Source organism: Hyla sarda, chromosome 6, assembly GCF_029499605.1.
Source record: "Hyla sarda isolate aHylSar1 chromosome 6, aHylSar1.hap1, whole genome shotgun sequence".
In the NCBI taxonomy this organism is placed as follows: domain Eukaryota; kingdom Metazoa; phylum Chordata; class Amphibia; order Anura; family Hylidae; genus Hyla; species Hyla sarda.
This window is the reverse complement of record NC_079194.1, coordinates 136882878-136908848: the sequence shown is the minus strand read 5'-3', so window position 1 is coordinate 136908848 and position 25971 is coordinate 136882878. Positions and strand designations below refer to the sequence as shown.

At 42.7% G+C, this 25971-nt stretch overlaps 1 protein-coding gene across 1 annotated transcript; it reads right to left on the bottom strand.

Moving 5' to 3' along the window:
* Nucleotides 1–288: 288 nt before the first annotated feature.
* Nucleotides 289–25951, bottom strand: ZMYND10 (zinc finger MYND-type containing 10). Its single transcript, XM_056525175.1, has 12 exons — nt 25748–25951; nt 24370–24478; nt 23281–23397; nt 23123–23176; nt 10129–10281; nt 7810–7898; nt 7287–7387; nt 6996–7168; nt 6772–6897; nt 3538–3659; nt 3327–3452; nt 289–710 (listed from the first exon to the last, which is right to left on the bottom strand). Exons 1-12 carry the CDS (start codon nt 25840–25842, stop codon nt 605–607), a joined length of 1371 nt encoding a protein of 456 aa, XP_056381150.1. The 5' UTR covers nt 25843–25951; the 3' UTR covers nt 289–604.
* Nucleotides 25952–25971: the final 20 nt, after the last annotated feature.

Sequence of the window (25971 nt, the reverse complement as noted above, 5' to 3'; positions counted from 1 at the left end):
CACACAACCTGCCATGTATGTATCCACTCATGTAAGACAGAAAAAAATCACTGACATAATGACTAATATGGTGGTCATAATGGGCACCAAATTTATCAGCCTATTGCATTCAGTCTTCCATACAAGAAACATGAGTGTCCATACTTACATCCTCTTGCGCTCTAATCTGCAGTATTGTCAATGTCTTTGGGATACATGGACAGAACTGCAGATAGATAGGAATGTATTTTTGTATATATCTTTGCCATTATTATGCCACACCGGTATAAACTAAACAGAAGATTAAAATTTGTTACAAAGGCATTTAATGATGTGAATAATAAATAAGGACGATACAGTTTTTTACAACCAGATGCAGAACTCACTCACTCAACCATAGACAAGACACATTTCCTTCACTGGAAGTTCAGAATAAATAATTCCTTGAAATACTGGTCAGCAGTTGTTGTGGGCAGGGTCCTGTCATGGTGAGCTGATGGCGTCTTCCATTGTACCTGGTGTGATTTACCCTGAACACTATCCATAAATGTAATGGTCTATACAGTATTCTTTTAAGGCTTGATGGCTTCAATGGCTTTAGCTGGCAGGACTGCAATTCTCATGGTTAACAATTCACATCTGAGTTTTCATCTCCTCTTATCTTCTTCTTAGCCTCACTCACTAGGTGACAAGCTTTCTTATGTTTTTGCCAGTGACTGACCTGACACTGCCTGTGATAAAGAAGAAACACAGTAAAATGCCTAACATGTCATAAATTTGAGCATTAGACAGTGAGGGAACGGGCAAGTCGCCTTAGTTTACACAGTGTTGGGACAACGTATTTGCCACTCACCTGATTTTTTCTATTTTAGGTAAAAAGTGTCACAAGTAAATGTTTTATATCATCCATCTAATGCAGGGGTCTTCAAACTACGGTCCGCGGGCCACATGTGGACCGTGGAGCGCATTTACCCAGTCCGCTGGGTGTTTTTGCCTCGGGACATCCCTGTGTCCTGAAAGATGCTTTCGGAACACAGGGACGCCTCTGTTAAGTCCCTGCGGCCCCGCGTTTACTTTAAAAATGGGAACTAGCGCACGCAGGGACGACACTGACGTCCCATGCGTGCGCCCATGGCAACGGAGCGCGGAGGAGTGGAGAAGAAGCAAGAAAGACACGCGCTGGCAGTTGGCAAGTGTTTACCAGCGGTGCATCAGCTTCGGTGTTCCGACCAACGGTCCTGACCGGAGGAGCAGTGGTCGGAACACTGAAGTGGGGCAGTACACAGGCATACAGCCTCCAGCCATACACTGTATGTCTGTGGGGGAACATACTGCCAACCTAATGTGGGAGGACTATACTGCCAAGCTAATGTGGGGGGACTATACTGCCAACGTAATGCGGGTGACTATATTACACCTAATGTGGAGGAACTATACTGCCAACCTAATGTGGGGGACTATATTGCGCCTAATGTGGGGGAACATACTGCCAGCCTAATGTGGGGGACTATATTGCACCTAATGTGGGGGACTATACTGCCAACGTAAAGTGGAGGACTATACTGCCAACGTAATGTGGGGGACTATACTGCCAACGTAATGTGGGGGACCATACTGCCAACGTAATGTGGGGGACCATACTGCCAACGTAATGTGGGGGGAACTATACTGCCAACGTAATGTGGGGGGAACTATACTGCCAACGTAATGTGGGGGGGAACTACAACCTAATGTAGGGGAACTACAACCTAATGTAGGGGAACTACAACCTAATGTGTGGAGAACTATACTCCACCTAATGTGGGGGGGGAACTATTCTGCCAACCTAATGTGGGGGAACTACAACCTAATGTGGGGGAACTATATTGCCAACCTAATATGGGGGAACTACAACCTAATGTGGGGGAACTACTATCTTATTTCTTCACTTCAAAAAAAGATATATGCAGTGTGCATTGGTATTTGTTCATAGTTTTTTTTTTTTTACTATAGTCTGGCCCTCCAACGGTCTGAGGGACCGTGAACTGGCCCCCTGTTTTCAAAAATTTAAGGACCCCTGATCTAATGTATTATAAAAATATAGACAACACAGGGAAACACAAAATTCAGCTTTTACACGATTGTTCCATTTATTGAACATAAAGATTTACGACCAGCTAGGGCCACCTGTCCTTAAGCCAGACCCAGCTGGCAAACAGGGGCAAATGGGGGACCTGGACCTAGGGTACACCATGAGCACTGGCTGATGGCGAGGAGGGGTTAACGGCCCATTCAGCAATGCACCGTGCCCCTAGCTCGCGGGTGGGGGAATCAGGCAGCGACATGTTCCTGTCACCCCACGCTAGAGAAAACAAAAAAGGGAGAAAAAGTCTAACTAGGAACTGACACTACGTAAAAAAACAAAATAAATAAGACCAGGTCTGGAGAGCTCCAGACCTGTGCCTGCCTCCTGCTGACACTAAGCTAAAACTGAGTCGCTCAGTTGCTGACTTCTTTTGTTTTTTGCCTAGTGTCAGCCTCCTAGTGGCAAACAGCATTTACCCATGGTCCTGTGTCCCCCCAATGAAGCATTATAATCCTTCATCACCTATAATTAATAACTGATTGTGCCACCCTTGACAGTAACAACTGCATATATTTGTGAAGAGTCCTTTATATCACTGTTGAGGAATTTTGGTTCTACTCTTCTTTAAATGGGCACTATCACTTTAAAAATCTTTTGACAAGTTCTACTGACATGTCAAACGTTTTGATCAGTCAGGATCTGTGTGTTCAGGACATGACCAATAGCTTGAACTAGATGGGATAAGAGTGTGCAAAGTGACACGAACATACAGTGTAAATCTAAGGGATTGTCTGAGTCTGTTTTTTTTTCCACCCGGCTATACAATTGTTCAGGGTGTAAACGTTATAACTTTTGGCATGTCAAAAGTTTTTAAATCGACAGGTACACTTTAAAGTTTAAAATTAGTTTAAATTAGCTAGATTGGGTGATTTTTAAGCACAAAGAGGGAGATTTATCAAAACCTATGTTGAGGAAGAGTGATGCAGTTGCTTATGGCGACCAATCAGATTATTCTTTCATCTTTAAATAGGCCTCTGAAAAATAAAAGAAGCAATCTGGTTGGTTGCTATTGGCATCTAGTCAACTTTTCCTCTGTACAGATTTTGATAAGCCACCCCCATACTGTCTTGCCACAGCCAGAACTGTACTAGTAGTTCACACTGCACTGGCCACTAACACTGAATAAGCCTATATCAAGATGTGCACTATTTATAAGTTACAGTTCCGCAGAATATAACACCTGAGAAAATAGATAATGTTTGGAGCATTTCCTGGAACCCACCTGTTGCAGTACCATTCATTCTGACAGCGGGAGCAGCGTTTGGCAGCTTCTGCCCCACAGGATCCACACTTGGGCTTATCTGGCACTAGTGCTTCCATTACATCCATGTTATAGGTCTGGGCCCATCTGTGCATAATGAAGACATCAGGTCATAGTGTATTTCCTCAGGCTGGGGCATTTACAAACACTGTTCTCAGGGAGTGATACTGACCTCTGAGCCTGGAGACGCAGGTCACTGTCACTAGGAGAGAATGCATGCTTCACTTGGTATTTTGCTATTGCCTTCCATTTGCCAGAACTCTCTCTGATAATGGAGTCCCAGACTTCTGGAACCTGACAAATGAAGACAATAAAATAACAGGCATGGAATATTTCTTTTTTTTTAGCCAGGTGCTGTGAAGGTACAATGGATTTGAACAGAAGTCATCACCAGGAGTATGCTGCCCAATGTATTAAGCATATTGATATATATTGTGGGAAAATATTCAGTATAGCTTGTAACTTCTTGATTGAAATTCATGTTTTTTCTGGGCTTAGTGGTTGGAGTCAATGATTAAAAGCCTTCCCTGTAAGGCCCTTTTACATGGCGGAATTTAGGCCCAGAAAAGATACTGGCTGGATATTCCTCAGGTGCTGGCAGAACAGGCTGGCACTAGGACCGCTTGCAGATGCACCTACTCAATAGACGGCAATGCTTTTCGGAACGGATTCCACAGAAAGAGTGGACGTGTTGAGTTGAGGTTCAGTCTCTGTGGATTCCAGAAATTGAATTTCTGCGCCAGATATTTCTGCTGTGTTCACGATGCAGCAAAATCCCATTGAAAACAGAATTTCCGAGTTTATTTTTCCACCGGATTCCGCTCGGAAATTCGTCCACATGAATGGGACCTAAGAGTGTGCATACAGATAGCTGTTCTTCACTGATTAGAACTGCCCACTCGACTTCTAAGCCCACAATGGATATGTAATATTAACAAATTACAAATTCTACTGCATCTTTTCTCAGTATATCAATGTGCTCAGCTACTTAAACTCTATCACATGATGCTGGCACCTTTTTCAACATAGGGCGTTCACCTAGTCAATAAAAGTTTTCAGCTTCTATATTAAAAGGGGTATTCCGGTGGAAAACATTTTTTTTATATCAACTGGTGCCAGAAAGTTTAACAGATTTGTTAATTGCTTCTATTAAAAAATCTTAATCCTCCCAGTACTTATCAGCTGCTGTGTAATACAGAGAAAGTTCTTTCATTTTTGAATTTCTTTTCTTTCTGACCACAGTGCTCTCTGCTGACATCTCTGTCCATGTCAGGATTAATTCCCCATAGCAAACCTATCCTGCTCTGGACAGTTCCTGACATGGACAGAGGTGTCAGCAGAGAGCACTGTGGACAGACAGAAAAGAAATTCAAAAAGTAAAAGAACTTTTTCTGTATTATACAGAAGCTGATAAGTACTGGAATGATTAAGATTTTTAATAGAGTGTCATTTACAAATCTGTTTTTCTTTCTGGCACCACTTTAAAAAAAAAAAAAAAAAGTGTTTTCCACCAGAGTATCCCTTTAATCCCTTGCCTCATATGGACGTTTATAAACATCCATAAGCGGCTCCCGAGGTATGACACACGCATCGTGCCCAGTGGGTATGCTATAAGCAACCAGGACCCACAGCTAATGCCGGACATCGCCGATCGGACTGATGTCCGGCATTAACTCTTTAGACGCGGCGATCAAAGTTGATCGCCGCATCTAAAGTAAAAGTAAAAGCTTCCCGGCAGCTCAGTCGGGCTGATCGGGACCATTGCGGTAAAATTGCGATGTCCCAAACAGCTAGAAACAGGAGGCTCCCTTACCTGCCTCCTGTGCGTCCGATCGGTGATTGATTGCTCCAAGCCTGAAATCCAGGCTTGAGCAATCAACCGCTGATAACACTGATCCTTGCCATTGAAATGCAATGGCAGTGATCAGTGTATTGAATCAATGTTCTGCATGTTATAGTCCCCTATAGGAGCTATAACATTGTAAAAAAAAAAAAAAAAAAAAAGTTTAAAAAAAAAAGTTAAAGATCATTTAACCCCTTCCCTAATAAAAGTTTGAATCACCCCCACTTTTCCCAATAAAAAAAAAACCTGTGTAAATAAAAATAAACATATGTGGTATCGCCGCGTGCGTAAATGTCCTAACTATAAAAATATATCGTTAATTAAACCGCCCGGTCAATGGCGTACGCGCAAAAACATTCCAAAGTCCAAAATAACGTATTTTTGGTAACTTTTTATACCATAAAAAAATAATTAAAAAACGATCAAAAAGTCAGATCAAAACAAAAATGGTCAGAATAGGACAATTTTAAACATATAAATTTTCCTGCATGTAGTTATGATTGTGTTTTAGAAGTAATACCTAATCAAACTTATATAAGTAGGGTATCATTTTAATCGAATGGACCTACAGAATAAAGATAAGGTGTCATTTTTACTGAAAAATGTACTGCATAGAAACGGAAGCCCCCAAACGTTACAAAATGGTTTTTTTTTCCTCCATTTTGTCGCACAATGATTTGTTTTTCCGTTTCGCCATAGATTTGGGGTAATTGGTGGTGCCATTATATGGATTTTTAGGTGCAAAATTGAAAGTGTTATTTTTAGAAGGTGATGAGGAAAAAATGAAAATGCAAAAACCGAAAAACCCTGTGTCCTTAAAGGGTTAAGTGACAGCAAATAGAGATTCTGAAAATGGCAAGGAACTGAATGAGAAAGGGAGGGTTTACCTTATGGTTTTTGCGCCAGTGTTTTGGTGCATTTTGCATTATTTTTATTAGTTTTTGGAAAGTTTTATATTTTGGCCTAAGAAGGGGAAATTGGGGGGAGATTTAGTAAAACTTGTGTAGAAGAAGAGTGCTGCAGCTACCATTTTATTTTTTTTAAAAGCCTCTAAAAATAAAAGAAGCAATCTGATCCTCTGCACAAGTTTTTGGTAACTCTCCCCCATGGTTTCAGTGATGTTTGTTTTCAGACAGATTTATCACATGCAACTTTTTAAAAAGTTGCAACATTTTTGTGGGACTCCACACCACTCAATGGGCGGGGATTTATCAAAATCTGTCCAGAGTAAAAGTTGCTGAGTTGCCCATGGCAACCAATCAGGTCACTTCTTTCATCTTTTAGAGGCCTTTTCTAAAATAAAAGATGCGATCTGATTGGTTGCTATGGGAGGGAATATCAGGTGATGGGTGGAATTATACATTCGGGGGTCTGTATGTTGTACATTGACTAATACACACCCCCTGACTGTATATTCCCATCCACCATTATTTCAGCTATTTAAACATAATGCAATATCATTTTTTGAGGGTTGGCCACAGATCCTCTTTAAGTTTGGATAGGTCCTTAAAAAGGGGCAGTTCATACGTAATTGCATATCTGTTGACATCCATATGGTTATACCTGCTCTAAGAGGAGTTCCTTCTTTGGTGGTGCTGGTTCACTCACAGACAGATGGCTGAGAAATCGCTGCAGTTCCACTAAGTTTGGCAATTGATCAATGAGGACTTCTGTGAGATAACTACGAAGCTACAAAAAGAAAATAAGAAGATGTAATGAAGGCATTAAAATCCATAACTCATACAAGGAATCTCATTGAGATAAAATACATTAGTAAGGGGCATCACCTTGAGAAGTTGCCCTCTTGTGAAATTGTTGATGTTGTATTTCTGCTGGCACTCTGGCCTCAGAAGAAGGTTGTACAGAGATATCCACACCTGACCGTCCAGCTTAGTCATCTTCTGTTGGTCCTCGGTAGGCACTGACAACCAGCGGCCACTCTCATACTTTTGCAGCTGACCTGTAGAAAGGAGAGAATGGAAGATCTGTTAAGCTTAACATGTACATTTTGTGAGATGATCATGTGACAACAGAGCTACAAGAGAAGGCATGATTCTGGGGCTACACACTATCAGTACCTTTAATCCGCCGACTCCAGGGACATCTGTGCAGAAGTTCCACCAGGACACAGGGAAAGTTATGGGTATTGAGCAGTCTTGTGGTCACGCTCAGCAGGAGGCTGTATATACATAATGTATCATGGTTGAGTGGGGTGTGTATCAGGAAAAAAATTAGGTGCTATACATACGGGTGTATACCCAAGTAACATGAAATAGCATTCTCAGAATCCTGCTCAAATTTATTTACAAAGAATCAAGAACCAAATTACTTACAGAAAGGCAGCAATATCTCAATACACTTAGCCATATTTTCAGTGCTATATACGCCTCTCCACACCTTCATATATTCCATTTTGCAACAATGACCAAGGCCCAGGAGGGCCAAAATGGCCTTTTCTTCATTCAGTGAATAATTGACTCTTAATAATTTGTAAAGATTCTGAGAGTGATATCTTCCTTCTGTTACCATTCTGTTTTGTACGTTATTTATGACACAATACACTACACATTCACCACCATGGCTATACCCACAGCATCTCACCTGTCTGTGTGGTCAGTAATGTACCGCAGGACCGATAGACACTTCAGGGCAATATCAAAGTCCAAGGCTTCAGCCTGCAGTTTCAGTTCCTGGTGTGGAAAAAGAATAGGATTACCATGGATACAGTAATAATACAACATTGAACACTGGATGGTAGTTTAATTCATGGTACATACATCTCAGTCATTTCACAACCTCAGTGTTAGATGGAGCCTTAAGATGGCTATTACCTGTGCCATCTTTTCCATAGAGCATTATAAGGCTATAAACAGACACAAATTGTGTTTGTCATTTTATGCCCCCCTCGAAATAGAGATTTTTTTTTGTCGTCATTTTCTTTTCTGCGTTTTTCTCATAACAAGTCATGTGATTCTTATATAATAAGATTCACGGTTTCTATTGAAGAATTGGGGAGGGGAATGAAGAAATAATGACTGCACACCTGAGTTTTTGCTTGCATTTTTTGGTCTATGGGTGAAAAAAGCCACAATTTCTTGAAAAAAAGAAAAAAAAAAATCACCACAGCAAGAGCATGCTGCAAATTTAAAAAAAACTGCATCTAAGCCAAAAGCACCTGTAAGGCTAGGTTTCCACAAAGGTTATATTCTGTGTTTTTTTTTTTGTTGTTTTTTTTGTTTTAACTGCTACAGCAGCAGTTTTGAGCCAAAGCCAGAAGTGTGGATTTTACTGGAACGGAATGGATTTTACTGGAACCACTATTGACTACAACGGTAGTTTTCGAAAAACGGCAGAAAAAAAAAAATCTGTGTGAAAACCTAGCCTGAAGGGTGAAAAAAAAACTGCCATAAATAAGCCCAACATGTAGGAATGGCTTTTCATATTTCCCTATTGACTGCCAGCTAACATCATGCTGCGAGTATGGCCATTTTTGGGGCATTTTTAGACACAAATGCCATGTCTGTTTCCAGCCTTACCAGATCATCATATGATACTGAGTAAGTCTGCTTGTCTAGTACTGGTTGAGGTACAACAGACTTACACTCTGAGACACCAGGCCCTGTATATTCATCTGACATACAAAAAAAGCTCAGTCCCCCCAATTCACTACAACAATATGTACTGTATTGTGAAATACAAGCTTAGCTGTTAGCAATGTGTCTTCCTGCACATTACTGATGGGTTTCACATGTGAGAATATGAAGTGGTTTATATTATGTATATTTTCCAAAGTTTTGATTATGTTTTTTATGTTTAGGCACATGTGATAGATGATATTCTGTAGAGCTGAGGAGGACAGTGACAAAATCCTCTATGCATGTCCTAATGGTTTCACCTTCACTTCAGCGTCGTGTGGTTTGGGCTGAGTTGTGTCATTGTGGACAACATTAATGCACAACTCTTGTGTGTAAATCACTTGTGGTTTACATATGATCTATGAGAATGTTGTGAAACTTTCAATGAGCAGCTATAAAGCATTATTTTTATAAAACCAGAAAACCATTTAAGGGTAACTTCACACGTACGGGATCCTGTGCAGATTTGATGCGCAGGATTTGTAACTGCAGATTAGAAGCTGTGCTCAGTCATTTAGTTTACATTGAGATCTGCAGCAGAAAATCCTGTGCATCAAATCTGCGTACGTGTGAATGCACCCTAAGGGTGTATTTACACATACAGAATCCTGTACCTATTTGATGCACAGGATCGGAAGCTGCAGATTTTAATGTAAACTAGCTCACTGAACACAGCATCAAATATGCACAGGATACTGTGCGTGTAACTACACCCTTAAAGGATATTACAATCTCTGCAATGTATTGCTTCATGTACCCGTCCATTTCAGGCTACTGAGAGTCTGACTGAAGGACGAGCTATTGGTTCATGTTATCAGACACTACTTAGCGACACTAACTGTATTCTGGATGAATAATATCTCATGTATCCTGTTTTCAGCCATTTCAGGCTGGTAGAGGCTACCTTTAGACTTTTCCAATGAGATGAGTGATCTTCTTCCCCATGATGAGTACTTTATGTCACATATCTCCAGTACTAAGAATCTCTGGAGACATTTACATCCTTATGTAGCTCCTCTTATAACATTCCTATACTATTATAATTCTATAATGCTCTGACTAAATGTTCATAAATGCTGCACGATACAAGGGTGAGGGTCTTTATATAGATTGGACTGTATTTTTATGCCTCCGCTATGTGGACATGTTCATAATTATGTACAGAATTGTGAAGTTCTTTCCCTAAGGAGGCTAGAGAAATATTCTGCAGCAAAATGAAGGCTTTGTCTTGCTGTACTCCACCCCCTTTCTGTCTCAGGATCCATTAGTGAATCATTTACTGTACCTCCAGTGATGAGGTCTCGCTGCCTGTGCTTGGCAGCAGTCTGTCCTGGCCTTGTATTATGTCTTCAGAAGAATGTGAGAGCAGCAATGTAAGCTTTCGATGACAATAATCAACCAGATCCAGCACCAGGTCCTCTGCAGATTCACATACATCCTGGTAAAGATAGAAAAGTAAGATGTAGCCACAACACGGGATTCATGTCGCCTGAAATCAATTTGTCATCACTATTTGCAATTTCTGTAAAAGACTTTCAGTTTCTAACCATTTTGAATAACTCTGCTTGCTGTCAGTAAATGGGAATATTTCCTTTAATTGAAAACTGTCATGACGTAGTTTTACTTACACAGCTGATGAGCCAAATCAGGGATAACCACAGGCTGTGATCTGTCCGCATAGTAGTGTATAGTAACAGGAGAGCAGAGATGTCAGACTCACAGGTGTCCAACTGCTCACATTGTAAACAATGGCCACAATACAGTTATGGTCAGCACAGAATAATGATATGTTCACACATACTTGTCCATCTGGAAAGATGACCTGTCTAAATGATTTAGGGATTTTCATTGTGGTACCACAGGCACAGTGGGCAAAGGGGTTGCTTAAAGGGGTTCTCCGACAAAAAAAAGAAAAGAAAAAAAAACTGTGAATGGTGTCAAAAAAGAATACTTATTAATATGATATTATTAGCCATAGTGCAGCACTGATCTTATATAAAAGCTGTGCTAACTGGCATGTAGCTGTGACATCACACTCTCTGAATGCAGAGCTCCTCTCTCTGCTACCCCTTTCCTCCTCTCTTCTCAGAACGAGACCATTGATGTGAAGGGAAGAGCCCATAATACTGCTCATTAGAATAATACAGCAGTGACCTTGTTCTGACTGAAACTGTGAAAAAAACAAACTTCCTGCTGCCTTATCTAAGGAGTCATTAATCTGATTAACAGTAATATGAGCTCCACCTTCACATCAATGGTCTTGTCCTGAGGAGAAAGGAGGGGAGGGGGGGGGGGGGAAATCAGGGACAGGAGCTCTGCTACAAGCCAGACACACTCAGCTAATATGGAGAGATCTGTGCCCTATGGCTAATTACATTATATTAGTGAGTTGCTTTATTATACTTTTTAACACCATTCACACTAAGGGTGCACAATCTTAGCCATTCAAGGTTACTGAGTGCCCACAAAATCCTGCGATTATTACCGTACATTTGAATTTCGTCAGCGGCCCGGCCCCAGACCTGACCCCCATGTGTATAATATGGTGCCAGGAAGCGGGGGAAACAAAAAAGATGATGCTTCCCCTAACCCTGGTTCCCTGTAGGTCTGCCACAGATCCCGTTCTCCTTCATGCGGTTAAATGGGAGGTGGGATTGTCATGATATGGGGGGGGGGAAATTGGACATGGAATCGCATTTTATCCAAATTGTGCAGCCCTAATACACAGTTTTGTTTTTTTTTGTTTTTTTTTTAAATAAGACAACCCCTTTAAGAAACAAATGGCAGCAGATACAAAGCCCAGTACTGTATATTTCTAGGATTTTTCTTTAGTGCTGTGCTGTAGATTGCAACAATTCGCTAACTGTCCTGTTACCATTAATATCCCTGAAGGTTCTGTCTTTCATCAAGAATTAAATGAAGCAAAATGTGTCCAGACTATGTAGATGGACACCTCCTGTTCCCAGCACCTGCTGTTTTGCCTTCCATGGTTTATATCACAAAGACACTTGACAGGTCTAGGCAGTGGGAAGAAAGGAAGGAAATGCACACAAGTTTATTAATATGTTGTGTTATGCACCTGTGCAGAATAGTGGCCAAGATTTTAAGGGATATGACAAATTCAAGTTAAAATGGTAAATGTAAAAAATTTCCTTCCAATTGATAGTCTATTTGGGACATGTATCAAAACCTGCGTATAGTAAGAGTGGTGCATTTGCCCAGAGCAACCAATCAGATCGCTTCTTTCATTTTTAAAAAGGCATCTGAGAAATGAAAGGAGCAATGGAATATGTTGCTATGGGCAACTGCACTACAGTTTCTCTACACAGGTTTGGATAAATCTTCCCCGTGTGATTCCTAACATATTTGTAAATCACTTAATTTACCAAAAATTATTCCGTAAAACACCACCCCCACCATGTGGTTTCTACGTTGAACTGGTTTCAAGAGAAGTCAGAAAAAATATACAGTGATCCCTCAACTTACAATGGCCTCAACATAAAATAGTATTTTTTGGACCATTGTAACTTGAAACCAGACTCAACATACAATGTACAGACAGTCCAGATCTGTGATACCTGTCACAACTGGAGGAACTGACCAATCAGAATGGGCATTTTACTGGTAAATCATCTGTATTACTGAAGTGCATGCACTGACTGGCTGTCTGGTAGCGCCCACTACAGTAAAGGGAGGAACTACAAGTTCTGTACTACTCCTTACCTGTACCAGGGTTAGCTGCTCCTTTGGACACCAAGTAAGGGCAGCTCCATTTGGGACACTGTGTGTACTGTATATAGGACCCTGAAGAAGCTCCTGTCCTCTACATTAACCATTGTTTCCCCAACTAGGGTGTCTCAAGCTGTTGCAAAACTACAACTCCCAGCATGCCCGGACAGCCAACGGCTGTCCGGGCATGCTGGGAGTTGTAGTTTTGCAATAGCTGGAGGCCCCCTGGTTGGGAAACACTGACATAGACAGTGATTTACAGCTCCCAGCAGATCTTTATTACTTTTATATTTAAGGAATTGCTTTATCTCTATTAGTTATCTACTTATTTTTCTTTAATCCTCACATTTTCCTTTTTTTCGGATGACATTTTGGGGCTTCAGAACCAATTACCAGGTTTCCATAGAGTTATGGTCTCAACATACAATGGTTTCAACATACAATGGTCATCCTGGAACCAATTAATATTGTAACTTGAGGGACCACTGTACAGAGATTACAAAGAAGTACAGCACCATATGATATTACATCTTGGATTATACTCCAGAGCTGCACTCTGCACACTATTCTGCTGGTGGAGTCACTATGGGGGAGATTCATCAAAACTTGTGCAGAGGAAAAGTCGACCTGTTGACCATAGCTACCAATCAGATTACTTCTTTCATTTTTAAAAAGGCCTCTGAAAAATAAAAGAAGCGATCTAAATGGTTGCTATGGGGAACTGGTCACATTTTTCTCAGCGCAGTTTTTCATGAATCTCCCCCCTATTTACATACTTTACATTACTTATCCTATGCAGCCCTGCAGTATAATCTTAGATGTAACTCAGGATCAGTATTTCCTATTCTGCTGATGTAGTCACTGTATTCATACTTTACATAATTTATTCTGTACCAATCCTGAGTCACAGCCTGTATATATATATATACTCCAGAACTGCACTTACTATTCTACCGGTAAAGTCACCATGTACATAAATTACGTATCATATACTGATCCTGAATTACAGGCTATAGTTCTTTAACCACTTAAGGATCAAGGGCGTACCTGTACGCCCGTGGGAATTTTGGTCCCCACCGTGCGCCGGGCAGGGACCGGACCGGGGTGACTGCTGATATCAATCAGCAGGCACCCCGCGCAAATGCCCAGGGGGTCACACTAGCGATTTGCACCGTTTCTGGGTCATGCGGGTCTATGGTGACCCAGAATATAAGGCAGATCGCGGTTGTCTAAGACACCCACGATCCCCCAGAAGGGATAGGAGTGAGGTGGCAGGGGTGCCACCCCTCCTATCCCTGCTATTGGTCGCCAGAAGCGACGACCAATAGCAGATCGGGGGCTGGGGGGTTAACTTTCGGTTTCCCTGTTCTGCCCAGCCACAATAAGCGGGGCAGGACGGGGAAACCGAAGAGGACCAACGGCAGAAGATCCACTTACCCATCCAGAGGCAGCGGGCGACGGTGATTGGCGATGTCGTGCAGCTGGCTCACTGGATCGTACAGAAGCTGGTGAGTTGCCTAGCAACATCTGGAGGGCTACAGTCTGAGACCACTGTACAGTGGTCTCTAAACTGTAGCCCTCCACATGTTCCAAAACTATAACTCCCAGCATGCCCAGACTGCTGTTTGGGCATGCTGGGATTAGTAGTTTTGCAACAGCTGGAGAGCTACAGTTTGAGACCACTATACAGTGGTCTCTAAACTGTAGCCCTCCAGATCTTGCAAAACTACAACTCCTAGCATGCCCACACAGCAGTTTGCTGTCTGTGCATGCTAGGATTTGTAGTTTTGCTACATCTGGAGGGCCACAGTTTGGAGATCACTGTGCAGTGGTCTCTAAACAGTAGCTCTCCAGATGTTGCAAAACTGCAAATACCAGCATGCCCAAACAGCAAACAGCTGTCTCGGCATGTTGGGAGTTGTAGTTGCGTACCTCCAGCTGTTGCATAACTACATCTCCCAGCATGCCCTTTGGCCATCAGTACATGCTGGGAGTTGTAGTTTTGCAACAGCTGGAGGCACACTGGTTGGAAAATACTGAGTTAGGTAACAGAACCTAACTGGTTTTCCACCCAGTGTGCCTCCAGCTGTTGTAAAAGTACAACTCCCAGCATGCACGGTCAGTACATTCTGGGAGTTGTAGTTCTGAAACAGCTGGAGGTTTGCCCCCCCCCCCATGTGAATGTACAGGGTACATTCACACGGGTAGGTTTACAGTGAGTTTGTTGCTTCAAGTTTGAGCTGCGGTAAATTTTTCGCCGCAACGCAAACTCCTAGCTGGAAACTCACTGTAACCCGCCAGTGCGAATGTACCCTAAAAAACACTACACTACACATAATAAAGGGTAAAACACTACTTATACACCCCTTACACTGTCCCCCCCAATAAAAATGAAAAGCGTATTGTATGGCAGTGTTTCCAAAACGGAGCCTCCAGCTGTTGCAAAACAACAGCTCCCAGCATTTCCGGACAGCCGCTGACTGTCCAGGAATGCTGGGAGTTTAGCAATAGCTGGAGGCACCCTGTTTGGGAATCACTGGCGTAGAATACCCCTATGTCCACCCCTATGCAATCCCGAATTTAGTCCTCAAATGCGCATAATGTAAAGTGCTCTGCTGGGGAACTACAATTGACTCCCCCCCCCATGTGACCCCATTTTGGAAACTACACCCCTCATGTAATATATTAAGGGATGCAGTGATCATTTACACCCCACAGGTGTCTGACAGATTTTTGGAACAGTGGTCCGTGAAAATGAAAAATATCATTTTTCATTTGCTCAGCCCACTGTTCCACACATCTGTCAAACGCCAGTGGGGTGTAAGTGCTCACTGCAACCCTTATTAAATTCTGTGAGGGGTGTAGTTTCCAAAATGGGGTCACATGTGGGGGGGGGGGTCCCACTGTTCTGGCACCACGGGGGGGGGGGGCTTTGTAAACGCACATGGCACCCGACTTCCATTTCAAACAAATTCTCTCTCCCATAAGCTCAATGGCACTTCTCTTCTGAGCATTGTAGTGCACCAGCAGAGCTTTTGACATCCACACATAGGGTATTTCCATGCTCAGAAGAAATGGGGTTACAGATTTTGGGGGTAATTTCTCCTATTACCCCTTGTAAAAAAATGTAAAATTGGGGGGAAAACCAGCATTTTAGTGAAAAATATTTTTTTTTTCCATTTACACATGCAACTTTAACAAAAAGTCGTGAAATACCTGTGAGGTGTTAAGGCTCACTGTACCCCTTGTTACGTTTCTTGAGGGGTGTAGTTTCCAAAATAGTATGCCATGTGTTTTTTTTTGCTGATCTGGCACCATAGGGGCTTCCTAAATTAGACATGCCCCTCAAAAACCATTTCAGCAAAATTTGCTTTCCAAAAGCCAAATGTGACTCCTTCTCTTCTGAGCATTGTAGTTCGCCCGCAGTGCATTTTACGTCCTAACATGGGGTGTTTCCATATTCAGAAGAGATGAGTTACAAATTTTAGGGGGCATTTTCTCCCATTAACCCTTTATAAAAATGGTAAATTTGGGAGAGAAAAAAACTGCACTTTAGTGAAAAAAAAAATGTTTTCCTTTACACATCCAACTTTAATGAAAAGTAATCAAACACTTGTGGGGTGTTAAGGCTTACTGGACCCCATGTTATGTGCCTTGAGGGGTGTAGGTTCCAAATTGGTATGCCATGTGGCATACCATAGGGGCTTCCTAAATGTGACATGCCCCCCAAAAACCATTTCAGAAAAACTCACTCTCCAAAATCCCATTGTTGCTCCTTCTGAGCCCTCTACTGCGCCCGCCGAACACTTGACATACACATGAGGTATTTCCTTACTCGAGAGAAATTGGGTTACAAATTTTGCGGGGATTTTTCTCCTTTTACCCCTTGTAAAAATTCAAAAACTGGGTCTACAAGAACATGCGAGTGTAAAAACTGAAGATTTTGAATTCATTTTTCTGCTATTCATGTGAAACACCTAAAGGGTTAACACACTGAAAGTGAAAGTGGTCAGATGTGCAAAAAATGCTCTGAAAATTGGCCTGGTCCTTAAGGGGTTAAAAATATCTAAACACTACAATAATAAACAATGACACAAACAACAATACAAAAAGCATATACCTATGCAATATATAAAAAATAAGTCCATATTAGTCCATAAATGCAGTGGCTGGTTCAGCTTCATTCTCACCAACGATTTAACAACAACACCCACACATACAAACTACTAAACACTACCCTTTTTTCTTTCTTTAGAGACAGCGAGCTCAGTATGATAACCAAGAGCGTGCCAGATGCGCAGCAACACAATTCACCTAAAACTTGACAAAATGGAGAGGAATTTAGAATCCATTCCTGCTGTGGAATGGATAAAAAAAGAGAAGTTTAAAAGTGGAAGAACACCCAGCCCCTTACATTGTCTGTTTGATTTAAAGGAGTAGTCCAGTGGTGATTCAGTGCTGAGCAACTTATCCCCTATCCTAAGGATAGGGGATAAGTTGCAGATCGCGGGGGGTCCGACCGTTGGGGCCCCCCGAGATCTCCTGTATGGAGCCCCGACAGCCGGCGGGAAGGGGGCGTGTCGACCTCCGCACGAGGCGGCGGCCGACACGCCCCCTCAATACAACTCTATGGCAGAGCCGAAGCGCTGCCTTCGGCAATCTCCGGCTCTGCCGTAGAGATGTATTGAGGGGGCGTGTCGGCCGCCGCTTCGTGCGGGGGTCGACACCCGCTATCTCGGCGGAGAGCCGGGGCGCCGTACAGAGAGATCGCAGGGGGCCCCAGCGGTCGGACCTCCCGCGATCTCAAACTTATCCCCTATCCTTAGGATAGGGAATAAGTTTTTCACCACTGGACTACCCCTTTAAGGAGATATCTCACATTTAGAAAAATGAAAAAGATCATTGCAGACACCAACTAGCAATCCATATATTATTATGTTTGAAGGCCCTGGTTACAATATGCCTCATCCAGCATCTTCAGGCTCTTACAGTTAGTCCTCTACCTTTCCCTTCTCTTTGGCCTTTACACCTAGACCCATCAATGCAAAACATAGAAAACTACATAGATTACTGTTCTTATCTATAAGATGATACTTTGCATTCCCTTTTATTGACATTCTTACTAAAATGTAATGTAATCCTGCTCCAATATGAAAGAAGTAACCACGATACAGATTCCTGCTCCATAAATACCATGATGTATTGTAGTTACACTTTTTCGTCCCTAATACATTGAGATTTGCTGTATCTTATTCAGGATACTGCTGCGTCAGGATTACCCTTCTGTTTGCTTCAACTTATCTGCATCCTACTCTCTTCCTTTTTTGTTTTCTGTGACCCCTCCAAATTTTTCTCTCCCTTTCCAAATTCCATCCCCCTTTTCATTTGTAAAACATTTTATAAAACAATGAATGGGTAGATAAGAAGTATCTGTTCTTTATATTATCTAATTCATTTGGATTCACACTTGGTTTTGGCTTCAAAACTGCATCACAAAACTGCACAATGTAAAAGCACCCTTACAGAGACACAAAAAAAACACAGGAAAATGGGGGCAAGGCTTAGCTAGTGGTATGCACAGAAGAGTGGGGGAGAACATTGACTGTGTATCTGCAATATGTGAGCCTATCTGCCTTCTCCAAAGAGTCCACATTGTGCCTGAAATGTAAAGCATGGCTTCCCTCATCTCTGACTGCCCATAAAGTTCTGGGCAGGTGTCCCTTGTGTAAATACCAGCATTAGTATTACTGTATGTACAAAGTTCCGCTTCCTGAATATAATCTCCCCCTCCCTTTAGTCTTCAGGTTTATCACCATCAATGACTGTATCAGTTCATGCTTAGTGCTGTGCTATTGTTTCTTTCCTTTGTGCTCCCAGAACGCTTCAAATTTAATGCATCAACAACCGCCTTCTAAGTGCTGTTCTGTAATAGGCCAGACAAGTAAGGGAAAGGAAGTGGCTATGCAAGTACTGCTGGCAAACAGTTTAACTCTGTTCCCTCCCCCTGAAATGGAGAGAATAAAAATAGCTGTGCTCCATGGACAGGGCTCTCAGGGCTTTAATAACAGCAATGAGAGCACTAAGACTAAGAGAAACTTTTCAACACTTTTAACCCCTTAAGGACACAGCCCATTTTCACCTCTAGGACGCAGCCCTTTTTTGCACATCTGACCACTGTCACTTTAAACATTAATAACTCTGGAATGCTTTTACTTATCAATCTGATTCCGAGATAGTTTTTTCGTGACATATTCTACTTTAACATAGTGGTAAATTTTTGTGGTAACTTGCATCCTTTCTTGGTGAAAAATCCCCAAATTTGATGAAAAAATTGAAAATTTAGCATTTTTCTAACTTTGAAGCTCTCTGCTTGTAAGGAAAATGGATATTCCAAATATTTTTTTTTTGGATTCACATATACAATATGTCTACTTTATATTTTCATCATAAAATTGACATGTTTTTACTATTGGAAGACACCAGAGGGCTTCAAAGTTCAGCAGCAATTTTAAAATTTTTCACAAAATTTTCAAACTTGCTATTTTTCATGGACCAGTTCAGGTTTGAAGTGGATTTGAAGGGTCTTCATATTAGAAATACCCCATAAATGACCCCATTAAAAAAAACTGCACCCCTCAAAGTATTCAAAATGACATTCAGTAAGTGTTTTAACCCTTTAGATGTTTCACAGGAAAAGCAGCAAAGTGAAGGAGAAAATTCAAAATCTTCATTTTTTACACTTGCATGTTCTTGTAGACCCAATTTTTGAATTTTTACAAGGGGTAAAAGGTTAAAATGTATACTTTAATTTGTAGCCCAATTTCTCTTGAGTAAGCACATACCTCATATGTCTATGTAAAGTGTTCAGCGGGCGCAGTAGAGGGCTCAGAAGCGAAGGAGCGACAAGGGGATTTTGGAGAGTATGTTTTTCTGAAATGGTTTTTGGGGGGGGCATGTTGCATTTAGGAAGCCCCTATGGTGCCAAAACAGCAAAAAAAAAAAAAAAAACACATGGCATACCATTTTGGAAACTAGACCCCTTGAGGAAAGTAACAAGGAATTAAGTGAGCCTTAATACCCCACAGGTGTTTCATGACTTTTGCATATGTAAAAAAAAATATATTTTTTTTTCACTAAAATGTGTGGTTCCCCCCAAATTTCTCATTTTTGCAAGGGTTAATAGCAGAAAATACCCCCCAAAATTTGTAACCCCATCTCTTCTGAGTATGGAGGTACCCCATAAGTTGACCTGAAGTAGTGCACTACGGGCGAACTACAATGCTCAGAAGAGAAGGAGTCATATTTGGCTTTTTGAGAGCAAATTTTGCTCGGGGGGCATGTCGCATTTAGGATGGCCTGGCCCCTATGGTGTCCTGGCCCCTATGGTGCCAGGACAGCAAAAAAAAAAAAACCACATGGCATACCATTTTGGAAACTAGACCCCTTGGGGAACGTAACAAGGGATAAAGTGAACCTTAATACCCCACAGGTGTTTCACGACTTTTGCATATGTAAAAAAAAAAATTTTTTTTTTTACCAAAAATGCTTGGTTTAGCAAAAATTTTACATTTTTAAAAAAGGTAATAGCAGAAAATACCCCCCAAAATTGGAAGCCCAATTTCTCCCGATTCAGAAAACACCCAATATGGGGATGAAAAGTGCTCTGCTGGCGCACTACAGGTCTCAGAAGAGAAGGAGTCACATTTGGCTTTTTGGAAGCAAATTTTGCTCTGGGGGCATGCTGCATTTAGGAAGCCCCTATGGTGCCAGGACAGAAAAAAAAAAACACACACATGGCATACCATTTTGGAAACTAGACCCCTTGGGGAACATAACAAGGGGTAAAGTGAACCTTAATACCCCACAGGTGTTTCACGACTTTTGCATATGTAAAAAAAATTTTTTTTTTTTTTTACACTAAAATGCTTGTTTTCCCCCAAATTGTACATTTTTACAAGGGATAATAGCAGAAAATACCCCCCAAAATTTGTAACCCCATCTCTTCTGAGTATGGAAATACCCCATAAGTGGACGTGAAGTGCACTGGGGGCGAACTACAATGCTCAGAAGAGAAGGAGCATCATTGAGCTTTTGGAGAGAGAATTTGGCCATGTGCATTTCCAAAGCCCCCCGTGGTGCCAGAACAGTGGACCCCCCCCCACATGTGACCCCATTTTTAAAACCACACCCCTCACGGAAGGTAATAAGGGGTGCAGGGAGAATTTACACCCCACTGGCATTTGACGGATCTTTGGAACAGTGGGCTGTGCAAATTAAAAATTTTATTTTTCATTTTCACAGACCCCTGTTTCAAAGATCTGTCAGACACCTGTGGGGTGTAAATGCTCACTTTACCCCTTATTACATTCCGTGAGGGGTGTAGTTTCCAAAATGGGGTCACATGTGGGTATTTATTGTTTTGCACTTATGTCAGAACCGCTGTAAAATCAGCCACCCCTGTGCAAATCACCAATTTAGACCTCAAATTTACACGGTGCACTCTCCCTTCTGAGCCTTGTTGTGCGTCCCCAGAACACTTTGCGCCCACATATGGGGTATTTCTGTACTCAGGAGAAATTGCGTTACAAATTTTGGAGGCTTTTTTTCTTTTACCGCTTGTGAAATTTTAAAGTATGGGGCAACACCAGTATGTTAGTGTTCATAAATGTTTTTTTTTTACACTAACATGCTGGCGTAGACCCCAACTTTACCTTTTCATAAGGGGTAAAAGGAGAAAAAGCCCCCCAAAATTTGTTAGGCAATTTCTCCCGAGTACGGCGATACCCCATATGTGGCCCTAAACTGTTGCCTTGAAATACGACAGGGCTCCAAAGTGAGAGCGCCATGCGCATTTGAGGCCTAAATTAGGGATTTGCACAGGGGTGGACATAGGGGTATTCTACACCAGTGATTCCCAAACAGGGTGCCTCCAGCTGTTGCTAAACTCCCAGCAAGCTTGGACAGTCAATGGCTGTCCGGAAATGCTGGGAGTTTTTGTTTTGCAACAGCTGGAGGCTCCGTTTTGGAAACACTGCTGTAGGATACGTTTTTCATTTTTATTGGGGGGGAAGGGGAGGGGGCAGTGTACGCGTGTATATGTAGTGTTTTACTCTTTATTTTATGTTAGTGTAGTGTAGTGTTTTTAGGTTACATTCACACTGACGGCGGATTACACTGAGTCTCCCGCTAGGAGTTTGAGCTGCGGCTGCAGCTCAAACTTGAAGCAGGGAACTCACTGTAATCCGCCGCCAGTGTGAATGTAACCTGTACATTCACATGGGAGGGGGGCAAAACTACAACTCCCAGCATGCACTGACAGAACGTGCATGCTGGGAGTTGTAGTTTTGCAACAGCTGGAGGCACATTGGTTGGAAAATACTGAGTTAAGTAATAAAACCTCCAGCTGTTGCAGAACTACAACTCTCAGCATGTACTGATTGCCAAAGGGAATGCTGGGAGATGTAGTTATGCAACAGCTGGAGGCACGCAAGTACAACTCCCAGCATGCCGAGACAGCCATTTGCTGTTCCTGAATGCTGGGAGTTGTAGTTTTGCAAGATTTAGAGGGGTTCAGTATGGAGATCACTGACAGTGGTCTCTAAACTGTGGCCCTCCAGATGTTGCAAAACTACAAATCTCAGCATGCTAAGACAGCAAACTGCTGTCTGGGCATGCTGGGAGTTGTAGTTTTGTAACATCTGGAGGGCCACAGTTTAGAGACCACTCTCCAAACTGTCGCCCTGCAGATGTTGCTAGGCAACAGACTCCCGGACACGCGGCGCCATACTCACCTCCACCGCCGCCATGATCACAGCCTTCGCCGGGTAAGTGACCGCCGCTGCCGCCGCTACTACACGGTTCCCCCCGCTGTGCCCAGACACCGATGGGTGGGCATAGCGGGGGGGAACCGAACTTTAACCCCCCCGCCCCCAGTCTGCTATTGGTCGGTCGCTCGGCCGATCAATAGCAGGGATAGGAGGGGTGGCAACCCTGCCACCTCACTCCTATCTCTTCAAGGGGGATCGAGGGTGTCTTGGACACCCTCGATCCCCCTTATTTTATCACGGAGCCGCCGTTGATGGGCAGGGGGAGAGCGCTCCCCCTGCAAACACCATAGATGCCGTGATCAGAACTGATCACGGCATCTATGGGGTTAAAGCTGCCGGGATCGGCGCGATCGCGGCCCCGGCAGCTGCGGTGGGACTCCGGCTGTGATTGACAGCTGAGTCCCACCCGCGATCTCCTGCGCTGCCCGCGGCAGAGCAGGAGATCGCTTGGACGTATGCATACGTCCATTTGCGGGAAGGGGTTAAGAATTGATGCAACAAAACTTTGCAGGTATTTAAAAAAAAAATGGAAAGTACAGGTACGCTGTATTAAGTGAAAACGCTTTCAATATAAAAATGTTAAAGATCTGAAAGGAGATTTAGAGATAAAGTTTGAGTGTACAGGACTCAGGTTTGAGACTTGGGAGAAAGGGGCAGAGTTAGTGTATGTCAGGTGATTCCTTGTCTACTGTACAGCGTCACTCAGGCCTCTACAAGTCTCACCTTGTGGTAGAATATTGTTTCCAGAATATTAATAATGGTGGCCTCATGATGAACCTGCAGGGAAGAGACATTGTTCAGTATGTGGCACTTTAGTCCTATCATACCCGCTGCTTTTTGTGAAGGGGTGCTCATGAGCCACATCATCTGGCTTCACTTACCACCATATACAGGGGGAATGTGCTTTTGGGCTGGAAATCCTGAAGCTGACAGATCACAGGGAAGACTTTCTGCTTCCAGAGCTCAATACTGATTAACTCATGAATCAACGTGGAAACCTAAGAAAGAGAGAAAAAGCAGCACTGAATGCTACAGCCAGATGTTTGACTATGAAGAGTACAGGGAAGGAGGACTGATAGATGGAAAGAGGACAGGGAAATATATGAAAACTTGTCATGCCCAAAATCAATAGATGTATACGACATTTCTTATCTATCCTATTCACCTTAAAGGTTTTTCTTTAATTCAACCTTTGAGCCACTAATGCCAAGTTAGAATAGTGTGTAATATGCTTCTATTACCTCCCTGTGCTGCTTTGTCCCATTTTTATGCACAGGAACCACACCAGTAAATGCTGTAGTGCAAGTCCTTTTATTTTACTGTTGTCTCTGACGTTTCTCAGCATTCCATACGCTATGGCTATACTGCAGTGGGTGCGTGGATATCATTACTCCAGTAAATCTCTTTCACCTACCTACTGCAGCATAGCCACGCTCCCCTGGAGACCATTAGGAAGATTTATCAAAACATGTACAGAGGAAAATCTGACCAGTTGTCCATAGCAACCAATCAGATCACTTCTTTAATTTTTAAAAATTAAAGAAGTGACCTGATTGGTTGCTATGAGTAACTGGTCAGCTTTTCCTCTGTACAGGTTTTGATTACTCTCCCCAATTGTCTCTGACCAATAGGAAAATAAAAAGACTCTTACTAAAACACTTCTGGGCGAGTGTCCCTTTGGCTAAGTTTCTACTTGTTTTTTTTTTTCTGGCAGTTTTTGGATTTCTGCCACTGGAGTTTTTGAGCCAAAGTCAGAAGTGGATCCATAAGGGAGGAGAAGTACAAGTCCTTCCTTTATATGTCCTGTTCCTTATGAATACACTTCTGGGTTTGGCTCAAAAACTACCAGAAAAAAACCCAAGTGGAAACTTAGCCTTGGAAGCATATTACACAGTATTATATATTGACATCATGGAGTCAAAGGCTGAAGAAAACAAAATCCTGGAATATGAATGTACGTATCATGTTACCTTTCCATGTGTCACCAGTAAATCCTTGATCATCTCCTCTTGGCCGGCAGAGGCATTCAGGATTGCCTGCATGTTCAATTTCTCTATATATTCATGCTGCTTGAACCACCTGATAACAAGAATCATATGTTCAAATCTCATCACTAGAATGACAGGTCTGTGTATGTTTGTATTTTCTTTGCTAAAGATAATATTATGACGCATACCCTTTGTACATACCACTGTGTACATACATTACTTGTCATGTACTGATCCTTAGTTATATTCTGTATTATACCCCAAAGCTGCACTCACTATTCTGCTGGTGCGGTCACTGTATACATAAATGACATTAGGTACAGTACAGCCCCCCGGCCCCCATTAAGGGTGCGGTACAGTTCCCCACCATTAGGTGCGGTACAGTTTCCCCACATTAGGTGCAGTACAGTTCCCCCACAGACATACAGCCTTCTGCCATATACAGTGTATGGCTGAAGGCTGAATGCCTATTTACTGCCCCAGTGTTCCGACCACCACTCCTCTGGTCCGGGGTCACGATCTACTGCTATGGCTATTTCAGTAGGTCCCGGGACCGGAGAGGAGCAGTGGTCGGAACACTGACGATGACGTGCTGCTGATGAGTGATGACTTACCATGCGCGCCTCCTCCTCGATGCTCCGCTCTTCTACAGCGAACGCACGGGACGTCAGTGACGTCGCTGCGTACGCTACCTTCCGGCGGCCCTTGCATTTTTAAAGTTAACGCGGGGCCGCAGAGGGGTAAGCGGGGCATCCTTGTGTCCTGCGGGCCCGGAGCAAGAGCTCCATGAGCGCCAATGATAATCCGTCCCTGACCTTACCAGTTGCCTGCAGCAACCAATCAGATTGATTCTTTCATTTTTAAAAGGGCCTCTGAAAAATAAAAGAAGCAATTTGCTTGGTTACTATAGGCAACTGGTCAGTTTTATCTCCGCACAAGTTTTAATAAATCTCTCCAAATATTCTGTTGGCGCAGTCACTGGGGGAAATTTATTAAAACCTTTGCAGAGGAAAAGTTCACCAGTTTCCCATAGAAACCAGATTGCTTCTTTAACATTTTTAGGGGTCATTTTGAAAATGAAAGAGGCAATCTGATTGGTCGCTATGGGCAAATGGCCAAGTTTTTGATAAATCTCCCCAGTGTGAAAACACATGACATACTTATCCTTTACTGATCATGATCGTGTATTTTACTCCAGAGCAACACTCAGTATTCTGCTGGTGGACTCGCTGTGTACATACATTACATATCTACTTATTCATCTGGTGTGACATATAGCATTGTATATACATGCTGGTATCACCACCATAGCAGCTTTGTGTCCCGTATTAGTCAGTGACTAGTATGCCCAGTATCTCACCCTCCTGAGCCCGTGTCTCGCAGCGGTAACCTCTGTAGACTCCGCACCATTCCCTCAGCTTCTCCATACAGCAGAACCGGACTCGACTCCATCATGTCACGCTACACTCCAACTGCGTTATGATGTTACCATGGAAACCAAACGCACCACTTCTGAGCATGCGCAGCATCCCGGTCGCTACAACAACGGCTACTTCCTGCCTGCATGCGCAGTACGCAGCTCTT